This window comes from Taeniopygia guttata, chromosome 17 (genome assembly GCF_048771995.1).
Source record: "Taeniopygia guttata chromosome 17, bTaeGut7.mat, whole genome shotgun sequence".
NCBI classification, from domain to species: domain Eukaryota; kingdom Metazoa; phylum Chordata; class Aves; order Passeriformes; family Estrildidae; genus Taeniopygia; species Taeniopygia guttata.
In genome coordinates, this window is record NC_133042.1 from 11,208,463 (window position 1) to 11,223,344 (window position 14,882).

At 39.7% G+C, this 14,882-nt stretch overlaps 1 protein-coding gene across 3 annotated transcripts; it reads left to right on the top strand.

The window, feature by feature from the left end:
• The first annotated feature begins 63 nt into the window (after positions 1–63).
• On the top strand, positions 64–14,419 carry ZBTB34 (zinc finger and BTB domain containing 34). Of its 3 annotated transcripts, none has more exons than XM_030286918.4 (3): positions 79–217; positions 7,511–7,624; positions 8,252–14,419. In XM_030286918.4, the coding sequence occupies exons 2-3, from the start codon at positions 7,584–7,586 to the stop codon at positions 9,771–9,773; spliced, it is 1,563 nt and encodes a 520-aa protein (XP_030142778.1). In that variant the 5' UTR covers positions 79–217; positions 7,511–7,583; the 3' UTR covers positions 9,774–14,419. The 3 variants fall into 3 exon arrangements, with proteins under 3 accessions (XP_030142779.1, XP_030142778.1, XP_072792893.1); XM_072936792.1 differs by lacking the exon at positions 79–217 and adding an exon at positions 249–602; XM_030286919.4 differs by lacking the exon at positions 7,511–7,624 and having other exon boundaries at positions 64–217.
• Positions 14,420–14,882: the final 463 nt, after the last annotated feature.

The window sequence follows — 14,882 nt, forward strand, 5'->3', positions numbered from 1 at the left end:
GGCACCGCCCGAGCGGCCCGGGGCACCGCCCGAGCGGCCCGGGGCACCGCCCGAGCGGCCCGGGGCACCGCCCGCTGCCGGGGCGGCGCCAGGAAGCGGAACGGCCGCCAGCGGAATCAGTTCCGGGTGCGGGCGGTGCGGGAGCGGGCGGGAAGCGGCGCTGGGAGCGGGCCGGGCCGGCCGGGATCCGCCATGTGAGAGCCCCGGACAGCCCCAGGTGAGCGAGGGGCGCTCGGCCCCGCGGCCCGCGGCGCTCCGGGGCTCGGGCCGGGCTCAGGCCGGGTCCCGGCGCCTGGCAGGCCCCGCGGGGGCGGCCGCCGCGGCCCGGCGGGCCGTGCTCGGTCCGGCCGCCTGCAGCGGCGGCTCTCGCCCGGCCGCGCCTCGGCAGGAGCTGTCGCGTAACCAGAGCCGGTGGCTCCGGTGCAGCTTTGGCGTGCGGGGCGGGAGGGCGGCCGCGCCTGTGTCGGGCTCTGCTGTTAACCCCAGCAAGGCGTAAAATCCTCGGCACGGCGGACCGGGGCGCCGCGAACCTGGCCCCATTCGGGAGGTGTTCATTGCCAGGAGCTGGGGACCTCTCAGCTGCTGCTGTTCCGTCAGAGAAGGTGGGCGTGCTACTGAAACCCCAGTCTCTGTAATGCAAAGGGCTTTCCAAGTCCTGGCAGGTGTACACAACACGTCGAATTGGAATTGGCTTAGAGTAAATCGGAGCTGAGAGTTAATTTGGAACAAGCCAGAACAGTCTCAGAAACATTAATGTGGGTGAGCCTGGTTTCCAAGGGAAAACAAAGTGCTGTAGGATTAGCTGTACTACAGTTGTTTCATGTTACAGAATACTCAACATCTGGATCAGAATGTGCCTGTGTTTCATTGCCTGTCCAGGGACAGCTCCAAACAGTTCCATCTGTCCTAAGCAGCGTGCTGGGAAAACACCACGAAAATGTGCTCTTTGCAGTTATTGTAAATCTACTGCAAAAAGTGTTGCTGATATCTGGAGTACATAGTCACTTCAATGCGTAAAAGAAACATTGGAGCCAAAAAGTCAACAATTTGATGAAGAATGACTACTGTTAAAAAACAAACAAAACTCCACCAAAAACAAAAAAAGAAAGTGGACAGATTAAAATGCACAGTAGTGATGAAATATTACCTTGATAGTAAATAAAATTGTAATATCAGAAGGTTCAAGAGCTCTCTTCCCACTTTCTGAAAGTTCTGGCTGTGTATATATCCTCACTCTCAAAATATAGGCTGGAGTTTTTTTATAATGGTAGTGACATCTCAAAGTTGTCAGGTGTTCAGAAAATGTAGCTATTTAGTGTTACATAATGGGGATATTGTGAAATTTGTGCACAAAATAAAAGTTTTTGATCATTACTTCTAAGATCTTGCTGATTTGAAATGTATGTATAATCAACATGCCCCTTTGTTTTGTTTAACAGGCAAAATACATTTGTTGATACTGAAATCATAGACACATAGAATAGTTTTATTTGGAAGGCAACTTTTGATCTTGGCTTATCTCCAGTTTGCCTCCTGGTAACTTTTTTTTTGCATTCAGAAATAGATGCATATCTGCAACTACTGTTGTGGCAATTTGATTTCTAGAGTCAAGATCTGGAGATTATTTCTATTGAGGTTTCTAATTCTTAGGTGAAACTATTTTTATGCATTGATAGGTGTTTCATTTTTTCCTTTTCAATCGCTTCCACGCAGGCAAGCATTTTGAGGAAGTCAGTTAAGAGAATAAGGAATGAAGGTGTCACTTGGATTTCAGTCTCATACCTGTTTTCTGTGGATATTTGCTCAAATAAGAGGGTCTTTTTTTCTCTATAAAATCCTAAATATGCAGTTCCAACAATATCGCTGCTGCACCATGCTGACCGCTGAGAATGAGTTTGCAGTGTTGCTGGTATTGGCATGTGCATATGTGTGCATGTCCATGTATGTACATACATCTTAATAAATCGATTTTATTTTGATGCTAAAATCATCCACTCTTTGCAGTGATTTTCTGTACATCATGTTGTGAATCTTAGTGAGGTAAAAATAAATACTTTAAAATTTTTGTTAGACAAATGTCTGAACTAGTAAAGCATTTCTCAACTGAGTGCCAGGGGTTACTGCTTTGCTCCCCAGGCAGTTAGTGAGGTTGTGTCCCATAGCACAGCAGAGACCTCACCTGTCAGGCAGGTTTCACTGCAGGTGTTCAGTACCTTGGGTAGAACATGGCCTGTCTGGCTGCAGAGAAGGAATAATGATTTTCACTGGAGTGTTCTGATATCTATGGATGCAAGAATGTAAAAGCTAAGTTTTCTAGTAACTACAGTTCAGCCTGAATTAACTGGCTTGTGTTTCTGAGGAAGTGGGCATTTTCTGCATTTTTAGGAGGTAAAGTAATAAAGTTTTAAATTGTTGTGTGGTTGTCACCTAACAGATTTTATATTGTAGTCCAAACCAAATATGAAGCAGATTGACTTTCAAGACTGTTTTCCAATTAATACTATGCCACATGCACCTTTTGTGTGTGCTTTCCTACAGATAATTTGAGCAAACTGCCTCTATCTTCTTTGATTCCAATGGCATTTTGGAGGAAGTGAAGAATTAATGTAAAGACCAGTTCTACATATTTGCATAGTGCTGCTTGTATTATTAGAAGTTTGTTGTACTTCAAAATTTTCTCAGTTGTTGGGAGATTATATGGGTTTCTTACCCTCCTTTAGTTTTTGAGGTCTTTTATCAGTGGGGTAGCTTACCCTGCTTTGGGGATGGAGTTTCAATACAGCAGCAGTGCTGTGTGGTATGTTATTTAAGGCCATCCAAGAGCTCTATATGTTGACTTTTAAAGGATAATTAATATTCCACTGTTATGAGAGGTATAAACTGGTAAAATTTTCTATGATCAGTCGCTCCCCTATTTTCAAAGATTTTTTCAAGGGTGCCTTGGAGACCCCCCAACCTGTGACATACTTGATGGCAGTTTTCCTTTGATACAGCTAGTGTTAATTAATGTGGCTGTTGTAAATATGAAGAGTGATGCAAATGCAGTCTGAAAAGACTAAGAGTGATGAAGACTTTTGCCTAAAACCTTACATGATCATAGCTGATAAGGTAACATTCCTAGGATAAAATTCTCTTGAATGATATTTGCAATGATGTCCCGAGTTCTCACACAGATGGTGCAGATACTAGGTCCTACAAAATGCAAGGGAGGAGTGCACTGATTTCTACAAATACCTGTTTATCTTCTTGCCCTTTCTCTGTATTCTGAGTAGTAATGTATGGAGGGAGTATCACAGAATCATTGAAGTTGAAAAGACCTCCAAGATCATCGAGTCCAGTCTTTAATTGATCACCACATTGTCAACCAGACCATGGCACTCAGTGCCATATCCAGTCATTTCTTTAACACCTCCAGAGATGGTGACTCCACCACCTCCCTGGGCAGCCTGTTCCAATGCTTAACAATGCTTTCAGTGAAGAAATTCTTCCCGATTTCCAGCCTGAACCTCCCTTGCCACAGGTTGAAGCCATTTCCTCTTGTCCTGTTGCTTGTTGCCTGGTAGAGGCATTTTTGGTGTCATGGAGTACTTTGTTTTGTTTTTGTCTTAACTTTCGTTATGACCCTCCTGTCTTTTCTATGCATTTCTGTTCTTAGACAACAGTACAACAGACTGCTACAACAGTAATGGTTTGTAATGTGTTTTTTTTCCCAAGGATTCCTTGTTGCTGAGCTAATTTAAGAAAATGCAAGGGGTCTTTTCTCACACCTTAGTGTGAGTTAAAATGATATAATTTGTGTCATTCACCTGTCTGTGGGAATGATGAATCATGCTTCAGTGAGTGAAGGAAATTAAACAGGTGCAGACTTAGAAGCTGAAACTAATACTATGTTGGCAGACATACAGCTTCGTGTTATAGTTATACGATGCCTCTTTGCTTCTACTGTGTGATGTCAGCAAAATTAAATGCCTAATGTGGTTTGTCAACATCTATTCTTGTTTTTTAAATTAAATAAGTGTTTTCATAGAACATAATTTTTAAAGGAAATTTCTTTTGAAATCTAATAAGAAATGTTAAGTACCTATCCCTCTGATGTTCAGAGGTACTTCAATGAACACTTTTCTTTGAAGACATAGGGCAGTGATCCACTACTACTAAATCCATTTTGTGGGCTATATTTGCTATATAAAACCCTGATGAATAAATGTAGTGCAGATGCAAAGAGAATTTATATGATTCTTTTGAGTGTGCCTGCATCATCTCCTACAAAGTAGACATGAGGCTCAACACAAAGCCTTTCCAGGACTTAGTGAACCTAGTGTGCAGTTTCGGCCTGTGCCTTCAGCCAGTTTCTTGGATACATAATACCTATGAAAACCTTAAACACTTTGACCTACTTTTGAGGAAAGGTTAAGAGAGGACCCAATTGTAGACAGGTGCCCAGTCTCAAATTTTGCAGGGCTTTGCCCTAACTTTACACTAACACCCAGGCAGGGATGAAAGCTAAAGCAAAATGAAATGCATTACTTTTTAACAGTGAATGTGCCTGACACTGCTGTGAGTTTACAGAATCACAGAATATTCTCAGTTGGAATGGACCCAAAAGGATAATTGAATCCAGCTCAAGTTATCTGAGTTCTCACTACCCCCCAAATAGCTTGAGTTTATATATTGCAAATAAACTGTCATAATTCTGAGCTATTGTTCTATATGACTGTACTGAGCCTAAATAACACAGGTTCCCTCTGCACGTGCTGAGTTACTGTGGAAGGTCCCGAATGGGACTTCTGACTGAGCGTGATTTCTTTTTCCGCTTCACCTTTGCTAATTCTGTAAGCAATATTATGTGTGTAAGTTTCATTATGACTGTCTGGTTAACTGCATAGATTTTATTTTTTTTTTAGAGCATACAGTTGATGTGTCCAAAGTTAATTTGTATTTTTAAAGTACCTTCTTGCTTCAGTTTAATGCTATATGCCTTACCCCAAAAGAGAAGAGGTTAGGGAGATGTTTCAACTTGAAGGAAGCTGTTAAAAAACTGGAGGGGGTTCTTACTAGCCTTTTCAAACTGTAGTGATCTTCCCAGATTCTTTCAGAAATGCTTCAGCCATAAATACTATTGTCTTGAAAGTACCACTGTTCCGCCAGCACTGATGAATAATTGAGTATTGTTATGGTACAGTGCCCTGCTGAACATTATTTTGGTTAATGTTACTATGGAACTGCTAACTTGATCCTCTAGACAAATAAAATAAAACCTTGTGCATGGGAATATAATCTATTTATTACTTGTTATTTTCTAGATAGTGACATTTGGGAATTCTGTGAATAAATAAAATCATTTTTCTTCTGGCTCTTACTCACCAATAAAACATGGCAAGTGGTGCCTGCTTCTCTGATGTGTGTAATGCCCAGATTTTTGCCCCAGGTCTTGCTTTCCCGAATTGATACAAGGAAGTTGGGATGCTCTGGTACTAACTCTGCCAAAATTACTGACGCTTCAGTGCTGTTCCTGCTACAGTCTGGCCTGCTCCTGAATGGGGTGTCCATTGGTATCCTGGTCAGTTCTCCTCTAGCTGGAGATTTAAGGTTGTGGCTGAAATCAGAAGAAGGATTCCCTTCTGTCCACTGCTGCTGTATTTCAAAATTCTTGTCATTTAACCCCAGCGTTCCACAGATGATTTCAAGGTCACAGGAAGCATGTATCTGCAAAGGAAGAAACAAAGGTGGAAAAGTACTCACAGGAGTATGCTGTAGCTTGCTCTTTTTGTTTTTTAAGAGCAGATGGGTATAGAATCTTGTTGTGCACTGCGTTTTAGGCAGTGTGTACTTGACCTGTTTGCTTGCTCTCAAAGCAACACTGTATGTTCCCTTGATCACTGTTGCAGGTTTTTACTGCTTTTCTGCTACACTGATGAACAGACTTAAAGACCTTTAACTCCAGATCTGATCCTCTCCACTCACGGCCAGGATGTGCTGTTTACTCCTAGCATTTTAAGCAAAATAAGCTTCTTTGTATCCCAAAAGAAAGATGAAACAACTCTGAGACCAGGGATGTAGAGTTACTTACAGATATATATATGCGTATGGAGACAATGGGGTGTTCTAGCAGTCATGATAGGCAAGGATCATAGTGGATTCCTATCTCCTTGGTGTCCTTCTGGTTCTCATGCTTTCTCTAGTATGTGTTTACAGTCCATTTTCAGTGTGTGGTCATGTCCCAGGGACTGTGAATTCATCTAGAGATGCCATGATGAAAAGAACATTTTTTTTCCCCCTCTATTATAAGGCATAAAATGGCCATCTTCTTTCTTCTCAGGTGCCTATCCTTAATTCATTCCTTCTGTCTGAACCAGTGCTAGTGGGGGCAATTTATATTTTAATATTTTATCCAGCAGTAAGTTATTCTCCATTTTGCTGGGTAAGAGCCCTTAGGGAAGTGTGGGATAAGGAGGAACTCCACTGTCTATATGTGACAAACTTTCTGTACATCCTAGACTAGAATGCCAAATTATTGCTGCTGAGGGCCGGTCTTTTGGTTTGTGCAGAGTCCCTGACCCAGGTAACTTGTCCATTCGTGTCACTTCAAGTCAACACAAAATTCCTCCATTTAGCAGAGAAACTTAATCAGGAATGGCTGATGTTGCATCTGTGCACAGCTAATAAGTGCCACAAATTAAGGATTTCCTATGTTGTGTTTCTAAGAAGCTTGCTGCCCTGTTAGACACAAGTGAAGGTGACAGATTGTGATGGTCCATTCCCTCCTCCCTGGTGATTCCTTAAGTGACCTTAAAACACCCATTCATAACACAAACATGCATCTAGCTGCTGAAACTGCTGAAACTTCTGCATGGGACTGGGATAGTGATTCTCTGCACAACAGGCAGGGATGCTCAGAAAAGCAAAGTTAATCTTGCCATGTAACTTCCTCACAGCTGGGATAGGTTATGTGTTGTGCTGTTTGATTTTTTACTTATATCAGCTCAAAACTCCGAACTGTTTTGTAGCTTTGTTTGCTGAATAAAAGAACTGTCCTGCCAGAGCCATCTCTGAAGGGATTGCTGCAGTCATATCACTTCTGGCAGCCATCTTGCAGTCCTTATTTCCCACCTCAGATGTAAGAGCCTAGAAAATGTCTTTTTTCTCACTTTGATATCTCAGCCAAAAAAACTCAAATGAAGTCCCTTTTACCCATTTTAATGGGTAATGACACTGGTAAGTTAGAGAACGTATTTAGCAAGTCGCATAACTTGATTTTGAATGTTCTGTGAGAGATTTGCCAGTTTTCTAAGTCAAACATAATGGGCAGACAGAAAGCTGGCTTTTGTGTGTCTGCTGAAAAGAAGTTCCATTTTTGAAGGTTGTGAATGTTAGTTTTAAGTGAGGGTCAGCTGATAGAGCCCCAGTGTTTCCTTTTAGGCTTTTTATCCTATTTCTACCTGTCAATTTTGTTTTTAGAATACCTGAATTTTCATAATTTGATTTAAATTGTTCCTGTGTCCTATTACAGCATGTAACATAATAGGAAAAAAGTCTACTAGTATATTGTGATACATTGGATATGCTTCCTGCATCTGAAGTCAATGGATGATGTTGAGATCTGTTTGTTCAATTGGAAAAGCAGGTATGGTGGCAATCTTACGTCTTTAGACTTCTGCATTAATAAGAACTAGAATATCAATATAAGTCTGAAGGTTCTTGGGGGCTTGATTAGTGTCCAGTCTTGGAAATGTAGGGTAATGTTGCAGTTCAACATTCTCAGGCTGATAGTGTGTGTGTGCTTTTTACAGTAGTAATCTGTGAAAAGTGCTTTTCTTTACCTTTTGTTTGGAACTCTGTACATTTCTTTAAGGCCTCTTTGAATGTCTTTTCCTGTTTTTAAGTACCCATGGCTTTTAAGTTAGGTTAGAATTTAGATGTCAGATTATTCTAGCTAGGAAATCACTGCTGTGTCAGATGAGCTTCCAAGTTCACAACATGGTTTGTTAAAAAAAATAAAACTTAAATCACAAAATAATTTTTTTTTTTTAAATTGAAAGCACATGGGTGGCTCAAACATTTTTCTTTCAAATCTTTCAGATTAAGACTCTGCTTTTCTATTATATGGAGTATTTATGCTAAATGTTTTGTTGTAATGCACCTTTAACAGATCAATGGGGTGATCTTACTTAAAACATTTGCAAGGATTTGTTTTTGAAATAGAAAACTCTGTATTCATTCTGTGTTTTAAATCTTCTAATTTTTCTTTCAGATTACTCTTTACATCTGTAGAAATGGACAGCAGCAGTTTCATTCAGTTTGATGTGCCGGAGTACAGCAACACTGTTCTGAGCCAGTTAAATGAGCTGCGCTTGCAAGGGAAACTCTGTGATATAATTGTGCACATCCAGGGTCAGCCGTTCCGTGCCCACAAAGCTGTCTTAGCTGCCAGTTCTCCGTATTTCCGTGACCATTCAGCATTAAGCACCATGAGTGGCCTGTCTATATCAGTTATTAAAAACCCCAATGTTTTTGAACAGTTGCTTTCTTTTTGTTACACTGGAAGGATGTCCTTGCAACTGAAGGACGTTGTCAGTTTTCTGACTGCAGCTAGCTTCCTACAGATGCAGTGCGTCATTGACAAGTGCACACAGATACTGGAGAGTATTCATTCAAAGATCAGTGTTGGTGATGTTGATTCTGTTACTGTTGGTGCCGAAGAAAATTCAGAGAATCGCAATGGCGTTAAAGACAGCAGCTACTTTGCCAACCCTATTGAGATATCTCCTCCCTATTGCTCTCAGGTGCGACAGTCAACAGCAGGCAGCGATCTTCGGATGGAAACTACTCCAGGCAAAGCTCTTCGTAGTCGTCTGCAAGAAGAAGGGCATTCAGACCGAGGGAGCAGTGGGAGTATCTCTGAATATGAGATTCAGATTGAAGGTGATCATGAGCCAGGAGACCTGATAGTAAGGGAAAGTCAGATTGCAGAGGTGAAAGTTAAAATGGAAAAGTCTGACAGGCCAAGCTGCTCTGATAGCTCTTCCCTTGGTGATGATGGATATCACACTGAAATGGTGGATGGAGAGCAGGTGGTGGCGGTAAACGTTGGTTCCTATGGGTCTGTCTTACAACATGTTTATTCATTTACTCATGCCTCATCACAGGCTACAGGTGCGTCAGAAACCTTTGGAAGCATGAGCAATACAAGTCCTTCAAGGTCAATGCTGAGCTGTTTCAGAGGGGGCCGTGCACGCCAAAAGCGAGTACCTACAGGTCACTTGCATAGTGATGTCCAGGGCTTGGTGCAAGGGGCTGACAGTGAATCCATGGTGAGTAATCCAGGATATGAAAATAGTCCACGGGAAAGAAATGCAAGAGGTCATTGGTATCCATACAATGAGAGGCTAATTTGTATTTACTGTGGCAAGTCTTTCAACCAGAAAGGGAGCCTTGATCGACACATGCGATTGCACATGGGAATAACTCCTTTTGTGTGCAAGTTTTGTGGGAAGAAATATACCCGTAAGGACCAACTTGAGTATCATATTCGTGGTCACACAGATGACAAACCCTTTCGCTGCGAGATCTGTGGAAAATGTTTTCCTTTCCAGGGTACACTAAACCAGCACTTGCGAAAAAATCACCCGGGGGTTACAGAAGTGAGAAACAGGGTTGAGTCTCCAGACAGAACAGAAGCATTTGTGGAACAGAAAGTAGATAATGATGCTTCAGCTTCTGAAGCCATGGATTCTAGTATGGAAATTCATGCAATGTCTAACGCATCTGATTAAAATCTTACATCTAAGTGAAACACAGACAAGCACATTACTAATGTATTTTTAAAGTATTTTATTCTTTTAGTAATCTTCAGTACAAGTATAACAGCCTTTTAATTTTCCCGACCTTCTGGAAATCAGTTAGAAACCGTTTCTGGAGAAGACTTCAGAAGTATTTGTTTTTGAAGGAGGCTGAATTGTTTGGGGTTTGTTTTTTTATATTTGAAGATGCTCAGAATATAAAGACAGTGTACTGGGGAAAGGCTAGGAAGAGTCTGGTGAAGTGTCCCTGCTGATTGATCTGGTGAGACGCAAATGCCAGTGGAGAAAGATATTAGAATAAGATTGGCAGCTCTGCTGAATGCTCAAAGAAGCTGTAATTTACTTTATTTCTTAAATCTTTTGCTGGTAATGAGTTACACAGCAGTTGGGAGAGTGAATATTACAGCTTTGATTCCTCTCCTGTCACAATGAAATCTGTTCACTCTTACTAACTGGTTTTGGTAGTGAGACTGTTTATATATATAAATTTGCTTTATATATATAAAATGCTTTCACTTTCCCTGTTCTGTGTCAAGGCTAATACCATATGCCACTCTATCAACGGTTAGGACTCCTCTCTGCTTAGGGTTTAGCACTTCGGACTTTGGGAGGATGATTTTGGTTTTAAACAAATGTTGTTTGGTTTTCATTTTATTAAACTATTACTTTGTGTGCAAAAGTGAGCAAAGTGAATTACCTTGTTTTAATAGCTTTGCTTTATAACATATGTAAACCAAATGCCATAAATCTATTAAACTATGGTTAAATTGTTGAAAGGTTTTGTTAGTTGTCTAGAATGCAAGCTGGACAACCTGTGGTGCTGACCTTTTTATATATATAGAGATAGATATATCTATATATATATAGATATACACATATATATATATATCTATATATTAAAAAAAATATTAGCAAACTTAAAAGTAGCATTGTGGTCTAAAATGTGTTTTTACTGGCCTCAGAATCTACCTTCATTTTGTACTGTAGAACCATACCAGGTAATTAAACTTAACTTCATCACTCTTCATGGTTGGTTAAAACATGAGAGAGATGTAGTTTAAACCACAGTATTTCCAAACAGTATTTTAATAGGTCTCTTCACAGAGAGCTGTTTTCAGGTGCACATTGGCTTCCTACTTAAATCTCCGAGTGACATGCCAGCACTTGGAATTTGTACGTTTTTTGTATAGAAAAACAAATACTTTATGGGAATTTTGAGCAATATGTTATTTCATGTGTGAGTATTACAGAGTTGCTATGGCTTCTCTGTTTTTTCAGTGCTTTTTTTCTCTAGAAAGGAGCTACCAACAACTTTAAAAATACTCTAAATCTTTTTTGTTTTACCAAATATGTGTTTTTAATATGGTGCTAACTTCATAATTTAGGTCAGTATAATATATAACATGTGAAACATAATGGTCAAGGAAAAAAAATCCCCAAAAACAGACAAACAAAAGCCCCACTACACAAACCAACTCCCTCGAAATCCCAACCAAACAGAAAAAAAAAAAGGAAAAAAAAAAAGGAAAAAAAAAAGGTAAAAAAAAACCAACAATCCCATACCACAAAAAACCAATGGCTTAAAAGACCTCAAAAGCATGGGCTGGCAAACACTACTGTTTAACATTCTACCTGATGAACAGAATTAGTTATTAAACTAATCACATACTTCTTTAAAATACAGGTTTTATATTATTGGGTCTTATGTTTGTTTAGCTGATACTGAAAATACATTTGTGAACGTGCTGTTTAACTCCCAAAAATTAGAAAATAATTTCTAAATTACTGGAAAGAAAAAGGTAGGTTTGCTATCTTGTAAAACTTTTTGGCCTCTGTGAAGCTGGGGCGTATTTGTGCAGTTGCTTTATTAAATACAGTAATTCTTAATATTGTGACACTCTGCAATAAGAATTAATCTCTCAAAAATGGATTTACAGTATAACTGCCACCTGCTCCATTGGAGCAGTTTCAGTTAAATTAAGTACATCATTTGCCTCTTTGTCCTAAAACTGCCTAAATAAAGAGGCAGGGGGTGGGGAGATGTTTCTCTCCTTGAAGCAACAACAGAAATTTTGTTTCCAGTAAGGGAAGGGATAGTCTGTGTCTAAGGCAGGTAGTCTGTATGTTTACCCACCTAAAAACATGGTGTTTCTGATACAGTTTTTTCCTTGAGTGTTTGTTTTAAGTAATTAAATGCAAAAAGTGTGTTTGGTAAATTAATTTTGAGACATGCAAAATCCAAGAAATGTACAGTTATTCTTAACCCTTTATCTTGAACCAGTGCTGTGGTGCCTTTGGTGTGACTTTTTCCCTGGAAGGATGACTTGAGGATAACAGGATATGGGTACAAATTTATATTTCTTGAATTTCTCTGTGTCACAATCTTAGCATTATTTAAATCTAGTTCTTTGTATTTGTAATTGTATTAAAATGGTTTGAGTTTACCAAAGAGTGACTTATCCAAAATTGTCTCAGACAAAAGCAAACAAGAAAACAACATCGTGTTGATTGTACAGGTTCAGGTTCAAAACATTGTAACAGACTGTTAAGGGGCAGGAAATGATCCATTTTTCTCTAGCCCATGACCCAGCAGTGTGGGGCAGCGCTCTTGCCTCCAAGCCATAGTGCAGCTCTGTGGGGCAGCAGCGCCTGGGCTCGGGCGGCGCCCCGTGCGCAGTTCTGCTGGACACTGCCGGCACCCCTGGCAGCAGCAGTGCCACTGTGCCTTGTCACATAGCGGGCTGCCAGGACCAGCGCTGTCACCGACACCGGGCATGACCCAATGGACTTTATGTCACCAGCCCACCAAGCAGGAGCCCGTGACTTTAGCAAAGGGTGGAAACACTGTACAGTGTCGCGTGTCTGTGCAGTTCTCAGCACAGAGCTGTTACACATTTCATTTACAATAAATGCAGAACTCAATAGAATATGTGAAGAAATATTTGACAGCAAAATAAGTAGTGAAATTATACAGGCTGGTTCATAATTGAGTCTCTTCTTAATCTACCTTTTTAATTCTAGACAAATGTGAAAACAGTGACAGTGTCCTTTCCTCTAGATGCTTAACCTATTCTGACAAACTGTGAAAATAAAGGATTTTATACCTTTTCTAATGTTTCTGGTTTAAAACTATTATTTTAGTTTTCTTATCAGTTATCTTCCATATTACTTCTTTTAAACTTGTAAATACATTTAGAAAATAACTTTGTAAATACTTACAGGTTATTAAAAGTTCTGTTTGGTCACTAAGGCCTCAAGATCGGCTCTGCTTTTTGAGTGTGAAATCTTTCTGTAGCATAAAGGATACTGTCAGTTCACTGTCAGCAGGGTAGACTGTAGGCCTAAATTGAGAGTTTTAATGCAGTCTTCCCCAGCATAAATTCATGTTTTATGCTGAAGCCTTTGGTTTAGTTTAGACAAAACAATGAGGCCTCTTAATATGTTTAGGCTGAATTATGGGAAGAACAACAGGAATAAAATCAAGGGAAAATATTGAATAAGCTTTACTGTTAAATATATATATATTATTTTAATTTTTGTATTAGTTTACTGTGATTCTTTTATTATCATTTTTCTAAACAGGTTTTACATGAAACCATTGAAAGGGACTCAAATATGCAACACCTAATCTATTTTCCAAGGGAATTTTACCCTTGAATGGTGCTTTTTGACTGGTCAGGGTTATTTATTAAATTTTATATTTGAAAGTATTTGGGGAATTATGTAAATTCTTTATATGAATCTGTTTATTTCATGAATTGTAAATTTCATAATGCTCAGTGATCAAATTGGAAGTTTAGTAAAGTCATTCAAAATGTTCAAACTTTATAATCTGTGTGCATTTTACATATGTTTTATCAAGTGCCAGAATACTTGTATTTAATATTGTAGATTTAATACTACTTGCACATCCCTGTGGCAGCATTAAGTTACACAAGTTTACATTAAAAAAAAAAAAAAAAAAGCTAAACAAATAAGTAAGCCTGGGACATGTGTTCCTGTATTTCTTCAGGGGATGTGAAGCCACGTATCACTGACTGGGCAGGTTTGCTTCCTGCTTCTGTAGCTCACTCCTGCGATGGCAGATACAGAACTGCTGACTCCCATTCCCACAGGCCAGGGATTCAGCCTTTGAACTCAGCCTGAGAACCTCTGGTTGTAGATCTGGTTAGAGGTAGAGCTCTTGCACGATTTTAACAGTGTTTGTTTCTGACTGAAAATTTGTATTTTTAAATAAATTTTATTTGTATGGTTATTTTTCAAGATAAATAATTGAACAGTTTGAATGACTTGACTTGGTGTCATTGTCTTGCAATATAAACCGGGAACCTCACACCTCTGCACTTCATCGCCACATGAAGTAAATGAAGCTAGCTAAGCTGATGCTGTAAGAATTAGTAACTTGCCATTAAGGATTATTTTACAGCATGAACTTTAAACTATTTATTCAAATGATATTTTACTCTTGTATTCACTTTGTTTTTAGATTTGTGACATGAATATTTCTGTGCTGCTTTATTTGGTTCTGATGAATTTGTTTCTTGCTTGTAAATTGCCTTTTTTATGGTATAAAGTCAATCGGAATTGCTGTTTGTAAATTAAAATGCTTCTAGAGCAAATCTGTGGTGTCAGTGTCTACATTTAGATATTTAATTACTGAGGAGCTTGCACTTTAGATGCTATTACTGAAGTGTTAAAAGAAGTATTTTAATACTGATCTACCAACTAGAAGTCAAAAGTCTTTAGAGACAACTACTCTTGAAGTTTCTCTGTTTTGCCAGAATTAATTGCTTAGTTCTGAACAGATGATCATTTGAGTTGTGTGCTCCAACACCTCATCCAACTTTCAGAGCAAAACAAAAGCCCAGCCAGGTGGTGGCAATCCATCTATGCCATTCCAAGGCTGGTCTGTTGAGGAGGGATACCCTGCTTCATTCCTCCAGCTGCATTTACGTTTTATGTTCTGCTGCATATAACAGTACGGGTGATGCAAGTGTAGGTACACTCCTCCTCACCCACAATGTTGAATTTAACAGGAGCAGCCCCAGTGTAGCTGTAGGCCATGGTTATCTTGACTGGCAG

Excerpts from the sequence above, each read along its gene's own strand:
- ZBTB34 (XM_030286918.4), top strand. The coding sequence starts at position 7,584 with ATGGATGATGTTGAGATCTGTTTGTTCAATTGGAAAAGCAG. Across the intron at positions 7,625-8,251 it reads TTGTTCAATTGGAAAAGCAG|ATTACTCTTTACATCTGTAG; the intron begins GTATGGTGGCAA and ends TTTTTCTTTCAG.